The sequence below is a fragment of the Lithobates pipiens genome, unplaced genomic scaffold (genome assembly GCF_037356315.1).
Source record: "Lithobates pipiens isolate NorthernLeopardFrog02 unplaced genomic scaffold, aLitPip1_a1.2 Scaffold_18, whole genome shotgun sequence".
Classification (NCBI taxonomy): Eukaryota; Metazoa; Chordata; class Amphibia; order Anura; family Ranidae; genus Lithobates; species Lithobates pipiens.
The window spans coordinates 151665157-151682313 of record NW_027507758.1 but is presented as its reverse complement, the minus strand read 5'-3'; the positions used below and the strand labels follow the sequence as shown (position 1 = coordinate 151682313).

Here is a 17157-nt window from a genome sequence, read left to right as displayed (position 1 = left end):
TGGTTCCTAGCACCCTCATGCAAATGCGAATGGAGGGATCACCTTTTGACCTGACCATCCGCACTAGCTCTCTTATGGAGTTGATCTTTGCCTGAGGCAACACCACCTTTTCCTTGGCTGTGTCAAGGATCAGACCCTGATCGTCTCGGAAAGGAGCGGATCTTCAGGAACGGATTTAGATTTTTTAGATCTAGAATGGGTCCAACATCCCCATTTTGTTTTGGTACCATAAAAATATTTGAATAAAACCCCAGACATTGCTCTTTTGTGGGATCTGTATGATCACCCCTTGAGATATTAATCGGTCTAGTGCCTGAAACAGATCATCTTTTCTGTGGATCTTTGGGAACGCTTGACCTCAGGAAGCGAGGCAGTGGAAAGTCACGTAAATTCCAGCTTGTACCCCAGCGTTACTGTGGAGATGACCCATGTGTCCCGAATTTCCTCTTTCCAGACTTCTGAAAACTGCAGAAGTCTTCCCCTCACCTTGGTGAGGGGGGTTGCCTCTTCATGATGAGGCTTTAGGATTCTGCTTTGCAGTTTTCCAACCCCAGGACTTCTTTTGAGCCTGGGTCTGACCCTGACGTTTTCCTCTAGAGTCTGACGGTGCAGGCTGTCATTTAAAGAGCCTGTTTAAATGAAGGGCGTTTATACTTTCTGACTGGCAAAAGAGTACTTTTCCCACTAGAAATTATTTGGATATATTTGTCCAAGTCTTCTCCAAATAGTCGCCCCCCATGAAAAGGGAACCCAGTTAGGGTGACATGGTGCTTCAGCTGACCAATTTTTTAACCACAGGATTTTACGCATATGCACAAGCATAAGCGCAAGGCAGGATGCCTGTTGAATAGAATCTTTAATGGAATCTATGGCAAAGCATAATGCTTTTGGTAGTTCAGCTAATTTCCAAGCTTGTTGTGCAGGAATCTCTCTAAGGGCCTGTTTAAATTGGTCCTTTAGTGATTGACAGATGCCTATTGCAGAGTCTGCGGGCTGAGTAACGGCACCTGCCAAGGAAAAAGTAGATTTTAACAGGGATTCCAACTTTTTATCTGTTGGCTCCTTAAGCATTTGTGCATTGTCTACAAGAAAAGTTAGGCCTTTATTCACATTGGAAATCGCAGCGTCAACTGTTGGTACATTTTTTGAAGAATTTCTCCTCCAGGGGATAGAGAATTGAAAATCTCTTGGGAGGGAGAAAATGCTTATCCGGGTGATCCCATTCAGCAAAAATAAGCTGTTCTAGTAATGCATGTGCAGGAAACGCATGCAAAGGCTGTGAAGGCTTTAAGGAACCCAAGGAAGAAACCAAGCTTTCAGGAGACTGCGTTAGGGGCAGCAAGAAAGTGGAGCGAACCATCTCCATAAGAGTTTGTATCAGCAATTTCTCATATTGTGAGGCTGAAAAATGGTTCATTTACCATTGTTTCCTCACAGAGGAATCGTCAGTTTGTTTTCACTCCTAATTGACTGAGGGTAACACCTCACTGTGAGCCCACTGCTCCCCTTGCAAAGGTTCTGAAGTGGGTGAGGGGGATCTAGCACGCTTCCTATCCATTTGAATGGAGGATGCGATTAAAGCCGATAATCTTCCTTCCACACCCTGCAGGGAGGAGGAAAGGAAATCTTCAGTCACGTAAACAGGGGCTGAGATGGGAGAAGCAGTTGCACCATCAATTTGTTCCAATGGCTCACCCTGGCTTACCATAATTAGTAATTCAGGCGAGGATGACAACATGGAAATGCGACTCAAGATCCTAACACCTGGGGGTAAAACCTTAACTTTTTTAGTTTTTTGTGGTGTCTTTTTTGGTAGGCACAGTCCTAAGTGAAGGCAGTGTTTAGGTAAATCCGCGAAGGGAGAAAAGTACAAGCGAATAAGCCTTAGAAAGAACTGCTGCACCTACAAATTTACTGTCACCTAGGTGAAGTACACTAAGATTGGTAGAGAAGGGGTGTAGGTGTGGCGCTGTTCTGAAAGGAAAGTCCCAAGTACAAAAACAGAGGCACTATACAAATTGCACTTAATCGCTGAATATAGTCATGACATTTAAAGCCGCTATAAAGTTCAGCCTAGTGCTGGGAGAAAGGTGTCTTTCCTGTATCAGGAATGCTAGTTTGCAACCCTCACATGTCCAATAGCTCCTGTGTCCCTGTATTGCAGGCTGCTTGTTTTCTCATCATCAGCTGAGAAGAGACTGTCACAGCTGTAGTTTTATTTGTTTTAGCCTGCAGTGCGTCCTCGTGGATGTTCACAGGACCACGCTTAGGCCCGGCCCCCTCCGAGAAAAATCCCGCCCCTTTTTACATTTAAAAATGTTCCCATGCGTGGAGTTTTCGGGTCCACAGACCCAACACGAGTGGGGGGGAGGCAGAGACCCAACCAGCAGCAGAAACCAACATTAACATCAGCCAACAGTAATAAAATTAGCAGTACCAGCGGGACCTCCCATTCTCCCCTAGTGCTGATGGTCCCTTAACCATCTGGTCCCTTCAGGGGGGGGAGAAATAAAAACTATTGCAGATTTCTTTTACCTTGATAAAAATCTCCCTGCACACGCTGCTGCGACCACACACAGGCTTTACATTGAGGACAACAGAGTAAGGTATATGTATACACTCCCTCTAGTGGAGAATTAAGGCATGACAACACTTTTCCCCAATAGAAGAATACATAGGTATTTTTAATAACTAAGTTTCTTCCTTTACCTTATCCCCACCGCAGGATTTGCTGAATTAACAGGCAATCAGGGCAGCACAGTGATGTAGTGGTTAGCACTCTCACCTAGCAGTAAGAAGGTTGCTGGTTCAAATCCCAACCACGACACTACCTGCCTGGAGTTTGCATGTTCTCCCTGTGCCTGCGTGGGTTTCCCCCGGGTACTCCGGTTTCCTCCCACACTCCAAAGACATGCAGGTAGGTTATTGGCTTCTGTCCAAAATTGGCCTTAGTATATAAATGGGGACCTTGGATTGTGGGCTCCTTGAGGGTAGGGACCAATGTGAGTGTCTACAATCGTCCCTATCCCTGTACATTGCACACTCACTCAGGTTGAACTGGATGGACTGGTGTCTTTATTCAACCTAACTAACTATGAAACTATGAAACAATCCAACCTCCACCCATCACGGCGGGCTGCGTTTAGAAAACCTTCAAGGACCGGGTCCCTAGATATCGGGGTTCCAAGACCAAAGCCCTGGTTTCCTGAGGTTCACCCCTACAAAGAGAGGCGTTACAAGCAAAACCTTGTCCTTTGGATAGGAGGCCCCAGGTACCATCCTTTTAGGCCGTAGTGGCACTTTGGATGGATCTGGTCTTTATGGAGGCTATTTAAATCCAGCATGGATCCCTCCTGGAGCTCCTCAGAGCACATCTTCACTTGTGACCAACACCTTAGACACTGGCGAAAAAACTGATGTGCTCATGGAGGGAGGAGGGGTTATATAGGGAGTGAACTTCCTGGATTGGGTATAATCAGTGTCCATCACCTGAAGGTGGCCTATAAACCATTAAGTAATTACTTAAGGCACTGTGTCCCATGATGTATGATAAAGAAAGACAAGGCCCCCTTTAAAGTCCCTTTAAAATGTGCAATCCATATGCCTTGTAAATGGGTCAGTGTAAATGCCATCTCTTAAATTGGTGGTCAGTGGGAAGAAAAATACCCCTCCATTACATTGCTGGTCAGTGGGAGTAAAAATGCTCACTTTAAACTGATGGTCAGGATGCAAAAAAAAGATGGTCCCTACATTGGTGGTCAGGGACAGAAAGCATACCTCCCCTATATAGGTAATCAGGAGGAGTGAGAGAAGCTCCCTTTCATAGGTGGTCAGGGACAGGTAGGATGCCCCTCTACATTGAGGCAGGGAGGATTATTCCTTACACTGGTCAGAAAAATTAAAGACCTCACATTGATGGTCACTGATTTTAAATTTGACAGAAGCCGGCATTGAGAAGTACCCCTTAATTCTGTAAGAGGGGGTGGCGGCTTGAGTCAGGGGAGCTGCAGATGCTGTGCATGCATCATATTACACCCTAAATATGGATGTAACATCAAACATGTTTAAAAAGATTGAGTTAGCCTTTAGATTCTGCATTCCGACATACAGATAGCCTCTAGGGGAAGCACCACCAAATCCATAGGACATTTTACAACAAACATAAGCAAGCATTTTAATAATGTATAAACTATGTCAGAAAGTGTTTTTACTTAAATGTTATAATAGAGAAAATGAATGCTCATTAAAAACATCTTTGTTTCTCTTTTAGACTCACATAAAAATTAATTACATTTTTTAGTCTAATTATATTGCAAAATGCAAATGGGTAGAAAGTGTTCAAAACTTATTTTCTACAAAAAGACAGTTAAAATTATTTCACAAATTATTCCATGATTGAGAAGAAAAAAATACCTGCTTTTCCATCTGTTTTAGGATCCATAATTACAAACTCTGGTCGCAGTTTACTTATTCTTCGCCCTTTGAGAACAGGCACCAGCCCACCTAGGTACTCCAAGTAAAGAGTATAGCACGGTCCTCCAACCTCTGGATCATCCTCTGTCCTCTTCATAGTGCAGTGCAACCTCTCATTTCCCGACGTAGGGTAACTCACAAAATCTCGCATATTATTAGGGTCAGGAATGGGAGGCTTGAGAGAACATAATTAAACAATTTAGAAATTCCATGACATGGTTGAAGTACTATACTCCCTGCCCTTGATGAAACTAGCTTTTTTTTACTGAAACATCAATATTCTACATAATTCTGCTTTGACAGTTTTTTCTGTTCTACACCAATTACACATTCCACAATAATAAGTAGGGACACAACGCAGTCCTGAAAAAATCAGATATACATTATAGCAGTTATATTATAGTCACACTTTGCTACTTGCCTCATACAGTTTCACTAGTTAAAACCCATTTTAAAAGCTTAAAGTGGAACTTCACTCTCTCAATCAGTATTTAGTATTTTTAATTCTTACGCTGCTATGCGGATAGGATAGTATATCATATTTACATTTTAAAGTTTTTTGTTTTTCTTTTACATTTAAAGTTCCTTCCTGGTTTCCAAGCCTAAGAAAATGATGTCACACATCCCAGGAAGGGTTTTCTCAGATATACACACCCTCCTGCCTGTGTTCTGTCAGATTAGGCGACCAGTCAGATTTGTACTCCCCGCACTCGACCGCAGTAAGGATACAGTAAGAAGGCGGCAAGCAGACATCTTTTTACACCCTTGCATTCACCCTTATTTTTAACACTAAACTGAGCTTATATAGTGAAATACAGGATCTTGAAATCCATCTGACTGTTTTGATGTTGAATTTTAAAAGCAGCGGCAAGCCTGCTGATCTCACAGGTTTGCTAATCTGACAGAACATCGCTGCTTTGAAAAGTAAACATCAAAATAGTCAGACGGATTTCCAAATACTGCATTTCACTATATAAGCTCAGTTTACTGGTAAAAATAAGTGTGAAATGTAAGACTCTGGTGGGTGTAAAAGGATGTCCGCTTGCCGCCTTCTCGCTGTATCCTTACTGTGACCGAGTACAGGGTGTATCAAGATGGCTGTGGCAGAATGTCACTTGCGTTACAAAATGTATTGGGTGGCCTAATCTGACGGAACACCTGCATGCCTAAGCTTAGGGTAGATGGGTTCCCGGAAGTAAATGTTACATGAATCATCCGCCCTTATTCAAGATGGCTATGGCCAGAAATGCTAGGGGGTGTGTTTTTCAAACTGATTTCTCAGTAAAATAAAGCATGGAGACATGAATGGATGGGGGAGTTTGCTTTGAATATTAAAAATGAACTAAATAGCATTTTTGGTTTGTGGTGCTCAGATGCAGCATAGTTCTGCTTTAAGGTAGAATTATGGTCTTTAAAAAAAAAACCTAAGAGGGGTGTGTGCGAGATAATAATGAAGAAGGATTTGACACAGTCATGGGAGGTAAAAAGATTTTTGGACTTACCGTCATGTTTCTTGCTAAAGTTTACTGAGAAACAAGAAATTCGGGAAATCTTAAAACAGTGAGGTTATATATAATACCCCACACAGGTTCCTCAGTAGGGTTCAAGAAAAAAAGACTTAACAGTAAGTACACAAATCTTATTTTCTTTATCATTCATTAAGGGACACAAATTCAGGATTTCCTAAACAGTCATGTCATTCAAAAAGCAGTTTAACTGAGGGAAAGAAATCAGCCACTAAAAGTTCCAACAGGTATAGGGATGATTGTACAAAAGTGTATCTGAATGAAAACCGTAATCAAGCCTAGATTAAAAATGGGTCAAATCTATACAATATATGGAAATTGCCATGACCAAGGGGAGGACAAGGATCAACTTAATGTTCCAGACCAGGACAGATCATCACTGCTAATGAGAAACTGGTACCTAAAAGGAAAGATTGACCTCAGCCAGTGAAGTAGAAGACCAACCAATCATCCACCATAAAAACAGGTGAAACAGAAACATTACCCAAATTGGAGAAAAACCTGACCAACAAATAACATCAACAACAAGAAATGTTTACTGGACTAAGACCTAGAGAAGAAAGTGGATGTTTAAGGGAAGTTCAAACACACATACCTTGTCTAATTAAAAGAAAAACCTTTTTATATGTTCTTTTCTGGAAACTCCAGCACTACAAAATCCTACTATGGCATGGTTTATGAGGACCTGGGCAGCTGTGTTTGTCATAATTACCATGTCCGTATTGTGCGGGCAGATCTTCATTATCAATTGTAAACTAAATTTGAACACTGTCTGTCCTAACAAAGGCTTAAATGTTTAGAAACTTGGACTTCTGGAACTGCATTTTAATGAGAATAGGACAAATTTACTCTGACACTTTCATAAATCCTTGCTGTCTGCTGAATATTAAAATAGGTTTCCAGGTATGAGGGGTGAATGGGAACATGTAACAAACACATAGTGGGGTTTTCTCATATTTGATTGCAAAAGTGGAAATGCACATGAGTTCTCAATATACGTAACCCATGTCTTCAGGGAAAAGAAGTTCATGATGAGTAAGGATATCATCTGATTAGACCATCAATCTCATAAGGAGATAGCTTTGGATGTGAGAGCCTGCACAGCAGAAAACACATAGATGGTAATTGCATGGACAGATGACAGTTTCTCTTTATTTAGACATTTAGGGTGTATTATATTAGACCATTATTCCTCGCCGGAGGAACATGGGGAACCTGGAACCACTGTGGACACAACTGGCAGCAGAGGGGCGCACCCACTGAACTCTGTAAAAGTGATTTGATGGCTCCTGGGATGCTTGGATCACTTTAAGCTGAAGCCCACAAGTGCAGCAAACAGCCATGTGTTGCATTAGCCTATTGAATACCAAACTGGTTTTAAATGTAACTTGGTACATCAGGGTTTAAGCTGGGGGGGGGGAAGACTGAAGGGTACTCACCCCAAATGCTCCTGAAAGAGAGGATAGGGTGCTTTACAACTGCTCAAAAGGGGAGGCAGGGAGGAGAACATATCATAACCCAAACTGAAGGGTATCACCAGGACCAGAAGAAAGTGTAGGACCCATAGGCGTTTTTGGCATGTGATAGCTACACGAAAAATGTGTCTAAACACGTACCACTTATATCAGCCATGTCCAAAGTCCAGCCCGCTGTTTGGTTTTGAATGGCCCGCCTGGTGTGCCGCGGGATCAGGGCTGTCAGATGAGCCCAATCTCTGGCACTGTGAAAAGCTCCGTCAGCTTCAAAAGTGAAAGTAAAGTGCAGGGAAGTGTGCTCTGCTCTCTGCTTCCCCCTACAGTGCAGGACCCATCTGAATGAGGAAGCTGGAAAGGTAGAGTACTGTGCTACAAGCTAGATTCCTTTTAAAAGGGCTTTATTCGTGTGTGTGTGTGTGTGTGTGTGTGTGTGTGTGTGTGTGTGTATATGTATGTCTGTATGTGTCTGTATGTACGTGTGTGCATGTATGTCTGTATGTGTCTGTATGTACGTGTGTGCATGTATGTCTGTATGTGTCTGTATGTACGTGTATGCATGTGTCTGTATGTATGTGTGCGTGCATGTGTCTGTATGCATGTCTGTATGTGTGTGCATGTGTCTGTATGTATGTGTATGTATGTATGTGTATGCATGTGTCTGTATGTGTGTGCATGTGTCTGTATGTGTGTGCATGTGTCTGTATGTGTGTGCATGTATGTATGTATATGCATGTGTCTGTATGTATATGCATGTGTCTGTATGTATATGCATGTGTCTGTATGTATATGCATGTGTCTGTATGTATATGCATGTGTCTGTATGTATATGCATGTGTCTGTATGTATGTGTATGCATGTGTCTGTATGTATGTGTATGCATGTGTCTGTATGTATGTGTGTGCATGTGTCTGTATGTATGTGTGTGCATGTGTCTGTATGCATGTCTGTATGTATGGGTATGCATGTGTCTGTATGTATGTAGGTGTGTATGTATGTGTGTGCATGTGTCTGTATGTCTGTGTATGCTTGTGTATGTATGTATATGCATGTGCCTGTATGTATGTATATGCATGTGCCTGTATATATGTATATGCATGTTTCTGTATATATGTATGTGTATGCATGTGTCTGTATGTATGTCCGTATGTATGTGTATGCATGTGTCTGTATGTATGTCCGTATGTATGTGTGTGCATATGTCTCTATGTGTGTGTGCATATGTCTCTATGTGTGTGTGCATATGTCTCTATGTGTGTGTGCATATGTCTCTATGTGTGTGTGCATATGTCTCTATGTGTGTGTGCATATGTCTCTATGTGTGTGTGCATATGTCTCTATGTGTGTGTGCATATGTCTCTATGTGTGTGTGCATGTGTGTATGTGTCTGCATATGTGTCTGTGTGTATCTTACTTTTAATCCAGAACCCCCCCCCCCCCATTCTTGTATCATGAGAACTGCTTTAGAGCTTGTGTGTGATAGCAGCCAGGACTGCTGCTCCTCTGAAAAGCAATCCATACACAGATTGCTTTTCAGAGGCATTTGAAAGGCGGTAAAGAGTCATTATCTTGCCTCCTCACCACCTGTTTTAAGCCCGTAAATGCAGCATCACTATACCGCAACTGTTGGAAAAAAAAGTTCGGACACCCGACTTATATGATTCCAAGAATCATCAAATTTACCCATGTAAAGATTAGTATGAAATACTATAGCTAGGAACATTCACCTGATTTGGAGATTAAAGGAGAGAAGTAGGAATCTAAAGAGACTTCTTTTGAAGACCATGGCTCAGCCAGAGGGAGAGAACTTATCTCCTGAGAAATCAGTTCCCATGAAGGCCTCTGGACTCACACTATCCCCCTTAGGGGGAATCTGTAGCACCGTATAAGCACGACCCACCTGCTGACTGTCCATGGTATCCTCTGGCAAAGGATATTCCTTTTGAGGAGAAAAAGGTTAGAAAATCTTTTTTCGACGTGCAGTCTTGCAGTATCCAGATTATGTCCAGCAGAGGTCAGCTCAGAAGAATGACAAAAAAAGGAGAACCAAACTCATGGGTGAAGCAAAACTATATGTTTGTTAGGGGGGACCAATCAAGGTGGGAGGAAGAGACAATCCCCCCTCCCCACCCACAGACCAAAAAATGGTGTCCATGACTTCTTGGTCTTAAGAGACCATCTTGGTGTCCTGCCCAGACTCCTTGATCCAGATGGAGAGGCCAAAAGGAACAAAGACTACACAACCCTCTGTATTGATTGATGTCAAATAATCTAGGACTGTCTTTAGGGAGGGTTTGTTAAGCATTCCCTTTGCAGGTAAAGAGGTCCGTCAGGAGAGGGATAGGGCTGAGGAAAGTCAAGCATCATAAAATTTGCAAACACGTCTCACACAGTACTTCCTGCGGGGAGGAGTGCAAGTTCAAATCGCATATATTCCATAAGAATAGGCTCTTACTAGAGTAAAGGTCAAGTGCCCTGAGGCGATTTAGTTTGCATATGTAGCGTTATACAAGTTATTCATTCATTAATTCTGGTCACACGGTGCAAGGAGCTCAAACGTATCTAAAAAGATGTAAAATGGATGCAATAATACCAGAGGGGTGAAGAGGGGTAGCTGAAACACCCCTGAGTCAGGGGTCTAGAATGGAGGCTACAAACCCGAGCACCCAAATGGCTAGGAAGCAAATAAATATAAGACCCATCAGAATGAACAAATGCATACTTGCAGATGTGGGGGTGCACTTTCATTCAGAATGCTGAGCCCAGGGGATAGGGGACCTCTAGAATCAGGACCTATGGCCTGAACAAGAGGTAGGCTTTGACTGCCTACTAGGTACTACTGCTGTAGTAAATGGAGAAGGGTGAGGTTCCTCTGCTTCATACAGAGACCTCCTGCATTGGGACAGGAACACGCTCAGCAGTAACATTGCAAATGACAGTGTCAAGAGCAGATCCAAAGAAACAAATTCCCTTGAAGGGCAACCAAGTCAGTTGTTCTTTGGAAAAATCATTGGTATCCAATGCACGTAGCCAAAGGACCCATACAAACAGACATCAGCCAAATGCAAGACACAAGCTTTCATGCTTGTAAGAGGCCATCGTAGCTAAAGTACAGGGCTTCCAGACATATGTTCCAAGCACTCTATGAAACTATTTTCTTTCTAAGGGAAAAAGCATCTACATATTCTATGGAAGGGCCCAGGATCCTACAGGTTGTTTCCAGTCCCTGTAGAGGAATGGTTTAGCTATCTGGTGTTGTATGGTATTTGCAGCTGTCAGAGCTCTAAAAGACTTTAGGTCTAGAAAACAAGACTGATTCTCTAAATGTGATGAGGTGTGCATCAATCAGGTTAGAAGCAACCCCTTTTGAATCTGGACCATGTGCAGTTTGCTCAAAAACAGCCTCTCCAGGAGTAGGCTGTGAGGACCCTGAATCAGTAATGGTAATAAGAGCCCCAGACATAATTTGAGATGGAGATCCTGAAAGGTTCAGAGGTGCTGAGGATGGCTCCAGCACATGGACACAGTCGGACAAAAAAATTGGACACAGAGGAGGCATCGGCCTAACCCGACAGAGTTGAAAAAAATTACTATGAGGATTACCCTATAATAATGGTGCCCCAGTATCTAAGACCCAGTCTAATTATTTTTCAAATGAAATGGTAATTTTTATATATATATATATATAAAATGTAATATTTTGTCTAATCAGAGTGGGGTCTTCTGTTTTATTTTGTTTGGTGATTGTATGATTGAAGTGTTTTGAAAACTGCAAACCATCATTTAAATCAGGTGGTTGAGAAGGAATGTGATAAGGCACAGGTGCTGGATCCTTCTGGGGATACCCAGAAACCTCCCCTAGAAAGAGAATGAGCTGAGTGAGCACGCAATCCTTCTCTCAGTATTAACTACCGATGGCGGGAAATCTAAAAAAGTGAGGTAGCTGTTAATGCTTCAGTCTGACTGGCTGTTACTCAAAAAGTGAGTCTTCAAAGACTTGATCACATCACAGGCTGCACCATGACTCTGAACCATAAATGTGCTCTGTGGCTAACACAATAGACAAAAAAGTGGAAAGTGACAAGCAGAGCCCAGTGCCTCAAGGTCACATTCCAGGCTAGCCTCACAAGGCTACCTTTCCAGTCCAGCATGGTTAAGGAACAGCTGCTATAGCTGTTTCTTAGGTTACACTGGTCCGAATATCTGTGGTGTAGAGACTATAAAGCAGCAATTTTGAAATCTTGAATGAAGTTACCAAAGAAAAAAAAAAATATCTACAGTGGGCTAAGCAGCTTGATTGAAGTTAAAGTGTAAGTTCACTCTAAAACTAAAATCCCTGCATCTACAGACATCCACATTCTAAGACTAACCTATCTAGCCCTGTAAAGAAGAAATCAGTATATATACCTTTTCTGAAGACGATCTGATCAGGTCTCCAGCGAAGGAAGCTCTGCAGAGGACACAGCAAACAACGGCTGTGAAATGAATGAGGAGCGACATTACCCATAGAGTTACTATAGGGCTTCCGTTGTCGGATATGTCCGCTGAACCCGCCGCGAAAGCCGTGGCTGACAGCTCAGCGTGGGATCGGGTTGGATCGCTGCAGAAAAGGTATGTATACTGATTTCTACTTTACAGGGCTAGATAGGTTTAGTGTTAGATCGTGGATGTCTGTAGATGCAGGGAATTTAGTTTTAGGTTGGATTTCTACTTTAAAAGAGAACAAACTAAAATATTAAAAAGGCTAGCAAAATTATAAGACTCTTTTCGGTAGAAAAGATGTCCAATCTTCAATTACATTAGAAAAAAACAGGCATAACAGTGTGAGGCAAGGTTATAAAGGGACTGTCTTCAACATTTTTGCCAGTGTCCCAAACCCCTGTGGGCAGCAGTATAACCTGACTGTTTAAGAATTACCACGTCTGTCAATGGATAATAAAGAAGGGATTTTAGTATTTACATAAGACTAAAATAATTTTGCTCACTCATAGATATTAAAGTATTGCAGACCATGTCAAATCTGTTAATCACACAAGTATGATACAAGAAAATATATATTGGTTTCCTATAGATCAAATCCAATTCAGGACCTGTGTCAATGGGCTTTTGTTTGTTTCAAATTTTGAATTTCCATACTAGTATGCAGGAATGCAAAACCAGATGCACCTGTCAGTGAATTCTGATTGACCTCACAAGCACAGAACCAACACAATCGACACAAGCCCAAAACCCTCTGACACAGGTTCTAAATGTAGGTTTTTGGATTACATTACTTGCCACATTTTTTAGTTACTAATAAACAAATGAATAATTAAACATGTTACTGGTTACCTTAATGGTAGGTATAAAGGCGGTGGTGAGGTAAGAGCAGAGCCGAGGAGGCAGACTTAGTTTGCTGATATCTTTGTCATCACGTAAGGAGCTGGCAATTGCTTGCTGACAGAGAAGCTGTAAACTAGCAACCCTGTGCTCAACACGAACAACATACAGCGCCGGACCAGACGCCAGGAAAAGGCGGGAATCTCTATGGCCCCAGCAAATGGAAGTGATAGGACGCTGCAGAATAAAATGACATATTAGGCAATTTCCTAGACAGTACATTTTGCATCACTGAAGGCCATCTCTAGATAAAAGAAAGCACTGAACCAGTTTTGTCCTAGTCCTTGGGGAAAAATACATTTATATGGCTGTGAGACAAAAAATCCCCTTACAAAAGGCTCAATTCTTTCCTCTGCTACAGAGTAAAGCATGAAAATACCACTTTGTCATCATTGTAAGCATTGAGGGCAGATCATGGTTGATCAAGATGTTTGCATAATCCAAAAAAGGGCAGATCTCTCAGAATCTGTAGTTTCTGGGGAGATATCTGCAAACCTATGGCCAAGTCTTGGGCTACAATCAAACCTCTGTATTCTTTATTTTATTTTTTATACCTTGCTGTCTGAAAAATGTCTCTAACTACCTTAATACTGGGCACTTTCATTCCCTTCCTCCCCAGACCAATTTTCAACTTTCCGTGCTCTCGCACTTTGAATGACAATTAGTCATGCTACACTGTACCCAAATTACATTTATCATTTTGTTCACACATATAGAGCTTCTTTTGGTGGTATTTATTCACCACTGGGTTTTTTATTTTTGGTGATACAAACGAAAAAAGAGCGAACATTTTGAAAAAAAAAAAAACACAATATTTTCTATTTTCCGTTTTAAAAGAGAGCCAATAAAATCAAATTTTGTCATAAATTTAGACCAGAATGTATTCTGCTACATGTCTTTGGTAAAAAAAAAAAAATCCTGATACGTGTATGATAATTGGTTTGTGTGAAAGTTATAGGGTCTACAAGCTATGCTATGTATCACTGAAAAAATTGGATTTTTAAAATGGCTTACCTGTAAAAAGTACATCACGGGACACAGAGCCATAGTAGTTACTATGTGGGTTATAGGCCACCTTCAGGTGATGGACACTGGCATGCCCAAAGGCAAAAAGTGCACTCCCTATATAACCCCTCCCACTACTGGGAGTACCTAAGTTTTGTAGCAAAGCAATACACGTGTATACCAAAGAAGGGAGGGACCTTTGGATTTTACATGTAAACTGTTTTAAAAATCCTATTTTGTCGTACATAACAGGACACAGAGCCATAGTAGTTACTATGTGGGATGTCCCATAGCTATGCCAACTGAAGGGAGGGAGACACAACAAAAGTAGGGCAATAAGAGACTAGAGGACTTATACTGCAGCCTGCAGTACACTGCGCCCAAAGGCGATATCCTCATGACCCTTTACATCTACTTGATAGAATCTGGTAAAAGTATGGACTGAAGATCAAGTTGCGGCCTTGCAGATCTGAGCCATGGTGGCTTGGTGATGCACTGCCCAGGAAGTACTAACAGCCCTGGTGGAGTGCGCTTTAATATGAAAAGGTGGAATTTTCCCTTTTAAACCATAAGCTTGAACAATCACTTGATGAATCCACTTAGAAATAGTAGATTTTGATGCTGCCTGTCCTCTTTTAGGACCATATGGCAACACAAACAACACATCTGTTTTTTGAATCCGAGTGGTCACCTTCGAATAGACCCTGACTGCTCCCACCAAACCAAGAGAATGTAGTGACCTTTCTTTCACAGAATGAGGTTCTGGAAAAAATGAAGGCTGAACAATATCCTGGTTTAAATGAAAACCTGATACTAGCTTCGGTAGGAAATTAGGATGAGGCCTTAATACAACCTTATCCTTATGAATAATTAAATATGTCTCTTTACAGGAAAGAGCAGACAACTCTGATACTCTTCTTGCAGAAGATATGGCAACCAAGAAAATTAATTTCCTCCTCAAGAGGACCAAGGGAATATCTCGTATTGGCGCAAAAGGCTGTTTCTGTAATGCCAATGGGACTAAATTTTAGTCCGAAGGGTTCAGGGGTGACCTAACTGGAGGATTAATCCGCGTTACCCCCTGAATAAAGCTACGAACCAGAGAGTGTGAAGCAAGTGGTCGTTGAAAGAATACTGATAAGGCCGACACCTGGCCTTTGATAGTACTCAAGGACAGCTTCATTTCCAATCCCATCTGCAGAAATTCAAGTATCCTACCTATGACATATTTCCTGTGGTGCCAACCTCTGGATTTACACCAGGAGACATATGCCTTCCAGACTCTAAAGTATACGACTATGGAGGCAGGCTTCCTAGCATTAACCAAAGTAGAAACTACTGAAGCTGACAGCCCATGGTCTTTCAGAATGTGGGTCTCAATAGCCAGACCGTTAAATTTAGCATTTGTAAGGTAGGATGGAATACTGGACCTTGCGAGAGAAGGTCTGGCCATAGTGGTAGGGTCCATGGGTCCCCTACCACCATCTTTATGATCTCTGCAAACCAAGATCTCCTGGGCCACAAGAATCACCCTCTTTCCCTTCCCGCTTGATCCTGCGAAGAAGGTGCGGAAGCAGTAGAACAGGAGGGAACGCATAGATCAGTGAAAACTGATCCCATGGGAAAACCAAGGCATCTGTTCCGCATGCCATCAGATCCCTTATCTTTGACACAAAGTTGTCGATGTTGTTGAACCTGGACGCAAACAGATCCCCATATGGAATTCCCCATCTTTGACATATTGACAGAAAGATGTCGGGGTGAAGAGACCACTCTCCTGGGAACAACTGTTGGTGACTCAAGTAGTCCGCCTGCCAATTCTCTATCCCTGGAATGAAGATTGCTGATAGACAAGGAATGTTGTCTTCTGCCCAAGATAGGATAGGATTCACCTCTCTTTGGGTTGCATGACTTCTCGTGCCCCCTTGGTGATCGATGTAGATCACTGTTGTGGCATTGTCGGATTGGATTCTGACAGGACAATTCCGTAATCTGAGCGTCCAGGCCTTCAGGGCCAGGCATGCTGCCCGAATCTCTATAATATTGATGGGCAAGGTCATTTCTGATTTGGACCATTTTCCTTGGACAGACACTTCTTCCAGGACTGCTCCCCAGCCCAGAAGGCTGGCATCTGTTGTTACCACCTTCCAGGTAACTGGTAGAAAGGATTTTCCTTTTTGAAGATTCTTGGATATCAACCACCAATTGAGGCTCTGATGCACTTTGAGGGATAAACGCATTGGGAAGTCCAGAGCTTGGACCTTCTTGTTCCAATTTGACAGGATACTGTTTTGTCTTAAATTAAACTGCGCATAAGGAACGGCCTCGAATGAAGCCACCATCTGTCCCAGCAATTTCATGCAAAGTCGAATAGAAGGATTGTTCTTTGCTTTGACCAACTGAACCAGTTCCCTGGATGGAACTGATCCTTTCCTAGGGCAGAAACACCCTCTTCTGAGATGCATCTATGATTAGACCCAAGTACTGCAATCTCCTTGATGGTTTTAAGGAGGATTTCTCTAGGTTGAGAATCCAACCTAGGTATTCCAGGTAGCTGACTGCGGTGACCAAACTTTGGTTTAAGCAGGCTACCAACTGATCTATCAAGAGTAGATCGTCTAAGTAGGCTAGTATCGTTATACCTTGAGCACTTAACCTGGCTAAAGGAGCAGCCAGGACCTTTGTAAAAACTTGAGGTGCAGCAGCTAGACCGAAAGGAAGAGCTACGAACTGAAAATGAAGATTTTATATCTCGAAGCGTAGAAATTTTTGGTGAGCGGGAAAAACAGGCACATTGAGATAAGCATCCTTGATGTCAATTGACGCTAGCAACTCTCCACCTTGTAGAGTGGAGACCACTGATTGGACTGACTCCATGCGAAAAGAGCGAATATTCAAAAACCGGTTTAGATCCTTGAGATCTAAAAAGGGTCTGACATCCTCATTTGGTTTTGGTACCGTGAAAAGGTTTGAATAAAACCCTAATCCTCACTCTTCTACGGGGACCACCGATATCACTCTTTGAGACAAAAGATTATCCAAAGCTAGAAAGAGACTTCTTTTTTACTGCAACTCTGGGAATTTTTATCTGATAAAAAGAGGAGAAGGGAATTCTCAGAACTCTAGTTTGTTACCTAGAGATATTGAGGAAGCCACCCATCTTGACATTGTTCCTGCCAGACCCTTGAAAACTGTAGAAGACTTTCCCGCACTCGAGCGAGCCCCTTCATAAGGAGGTTTTAGTATTTTGTTTTGGGAGTTTCCTCCCCCCGGGCCTCTTTTGACCCTGGGACTGACCCAGA

At 42.3% G+C, this 17157-nt stretch overlaps 1 protein-coding gene across 1 annotated transcript in view; it reads right to left on the bottom strand.

Moving 5' to 3' along the window:
- TULP4 (TUB like protein 4) overlaps window positions 1–17157 on the bottom strand; it is a 292811-nt gene that overhangs the window by 35860 nt on the left and 239794 nt on the right. The window contains exons 8-9 of the mRNA XM_077486273.1: window positions 12803–13027; window positions 4414–4648 (exon numbers count right to left, since the gene is read on the bottom strand). Coding sequence (XP_077342399.1) covers window positions 4414–4648; window positions 12803–13027 — 460 coding nt within the window. The remainder of the gene's footprint in view (window positions 1–4413; window positions 4649–12802; window positions 13028–17157) is intronic.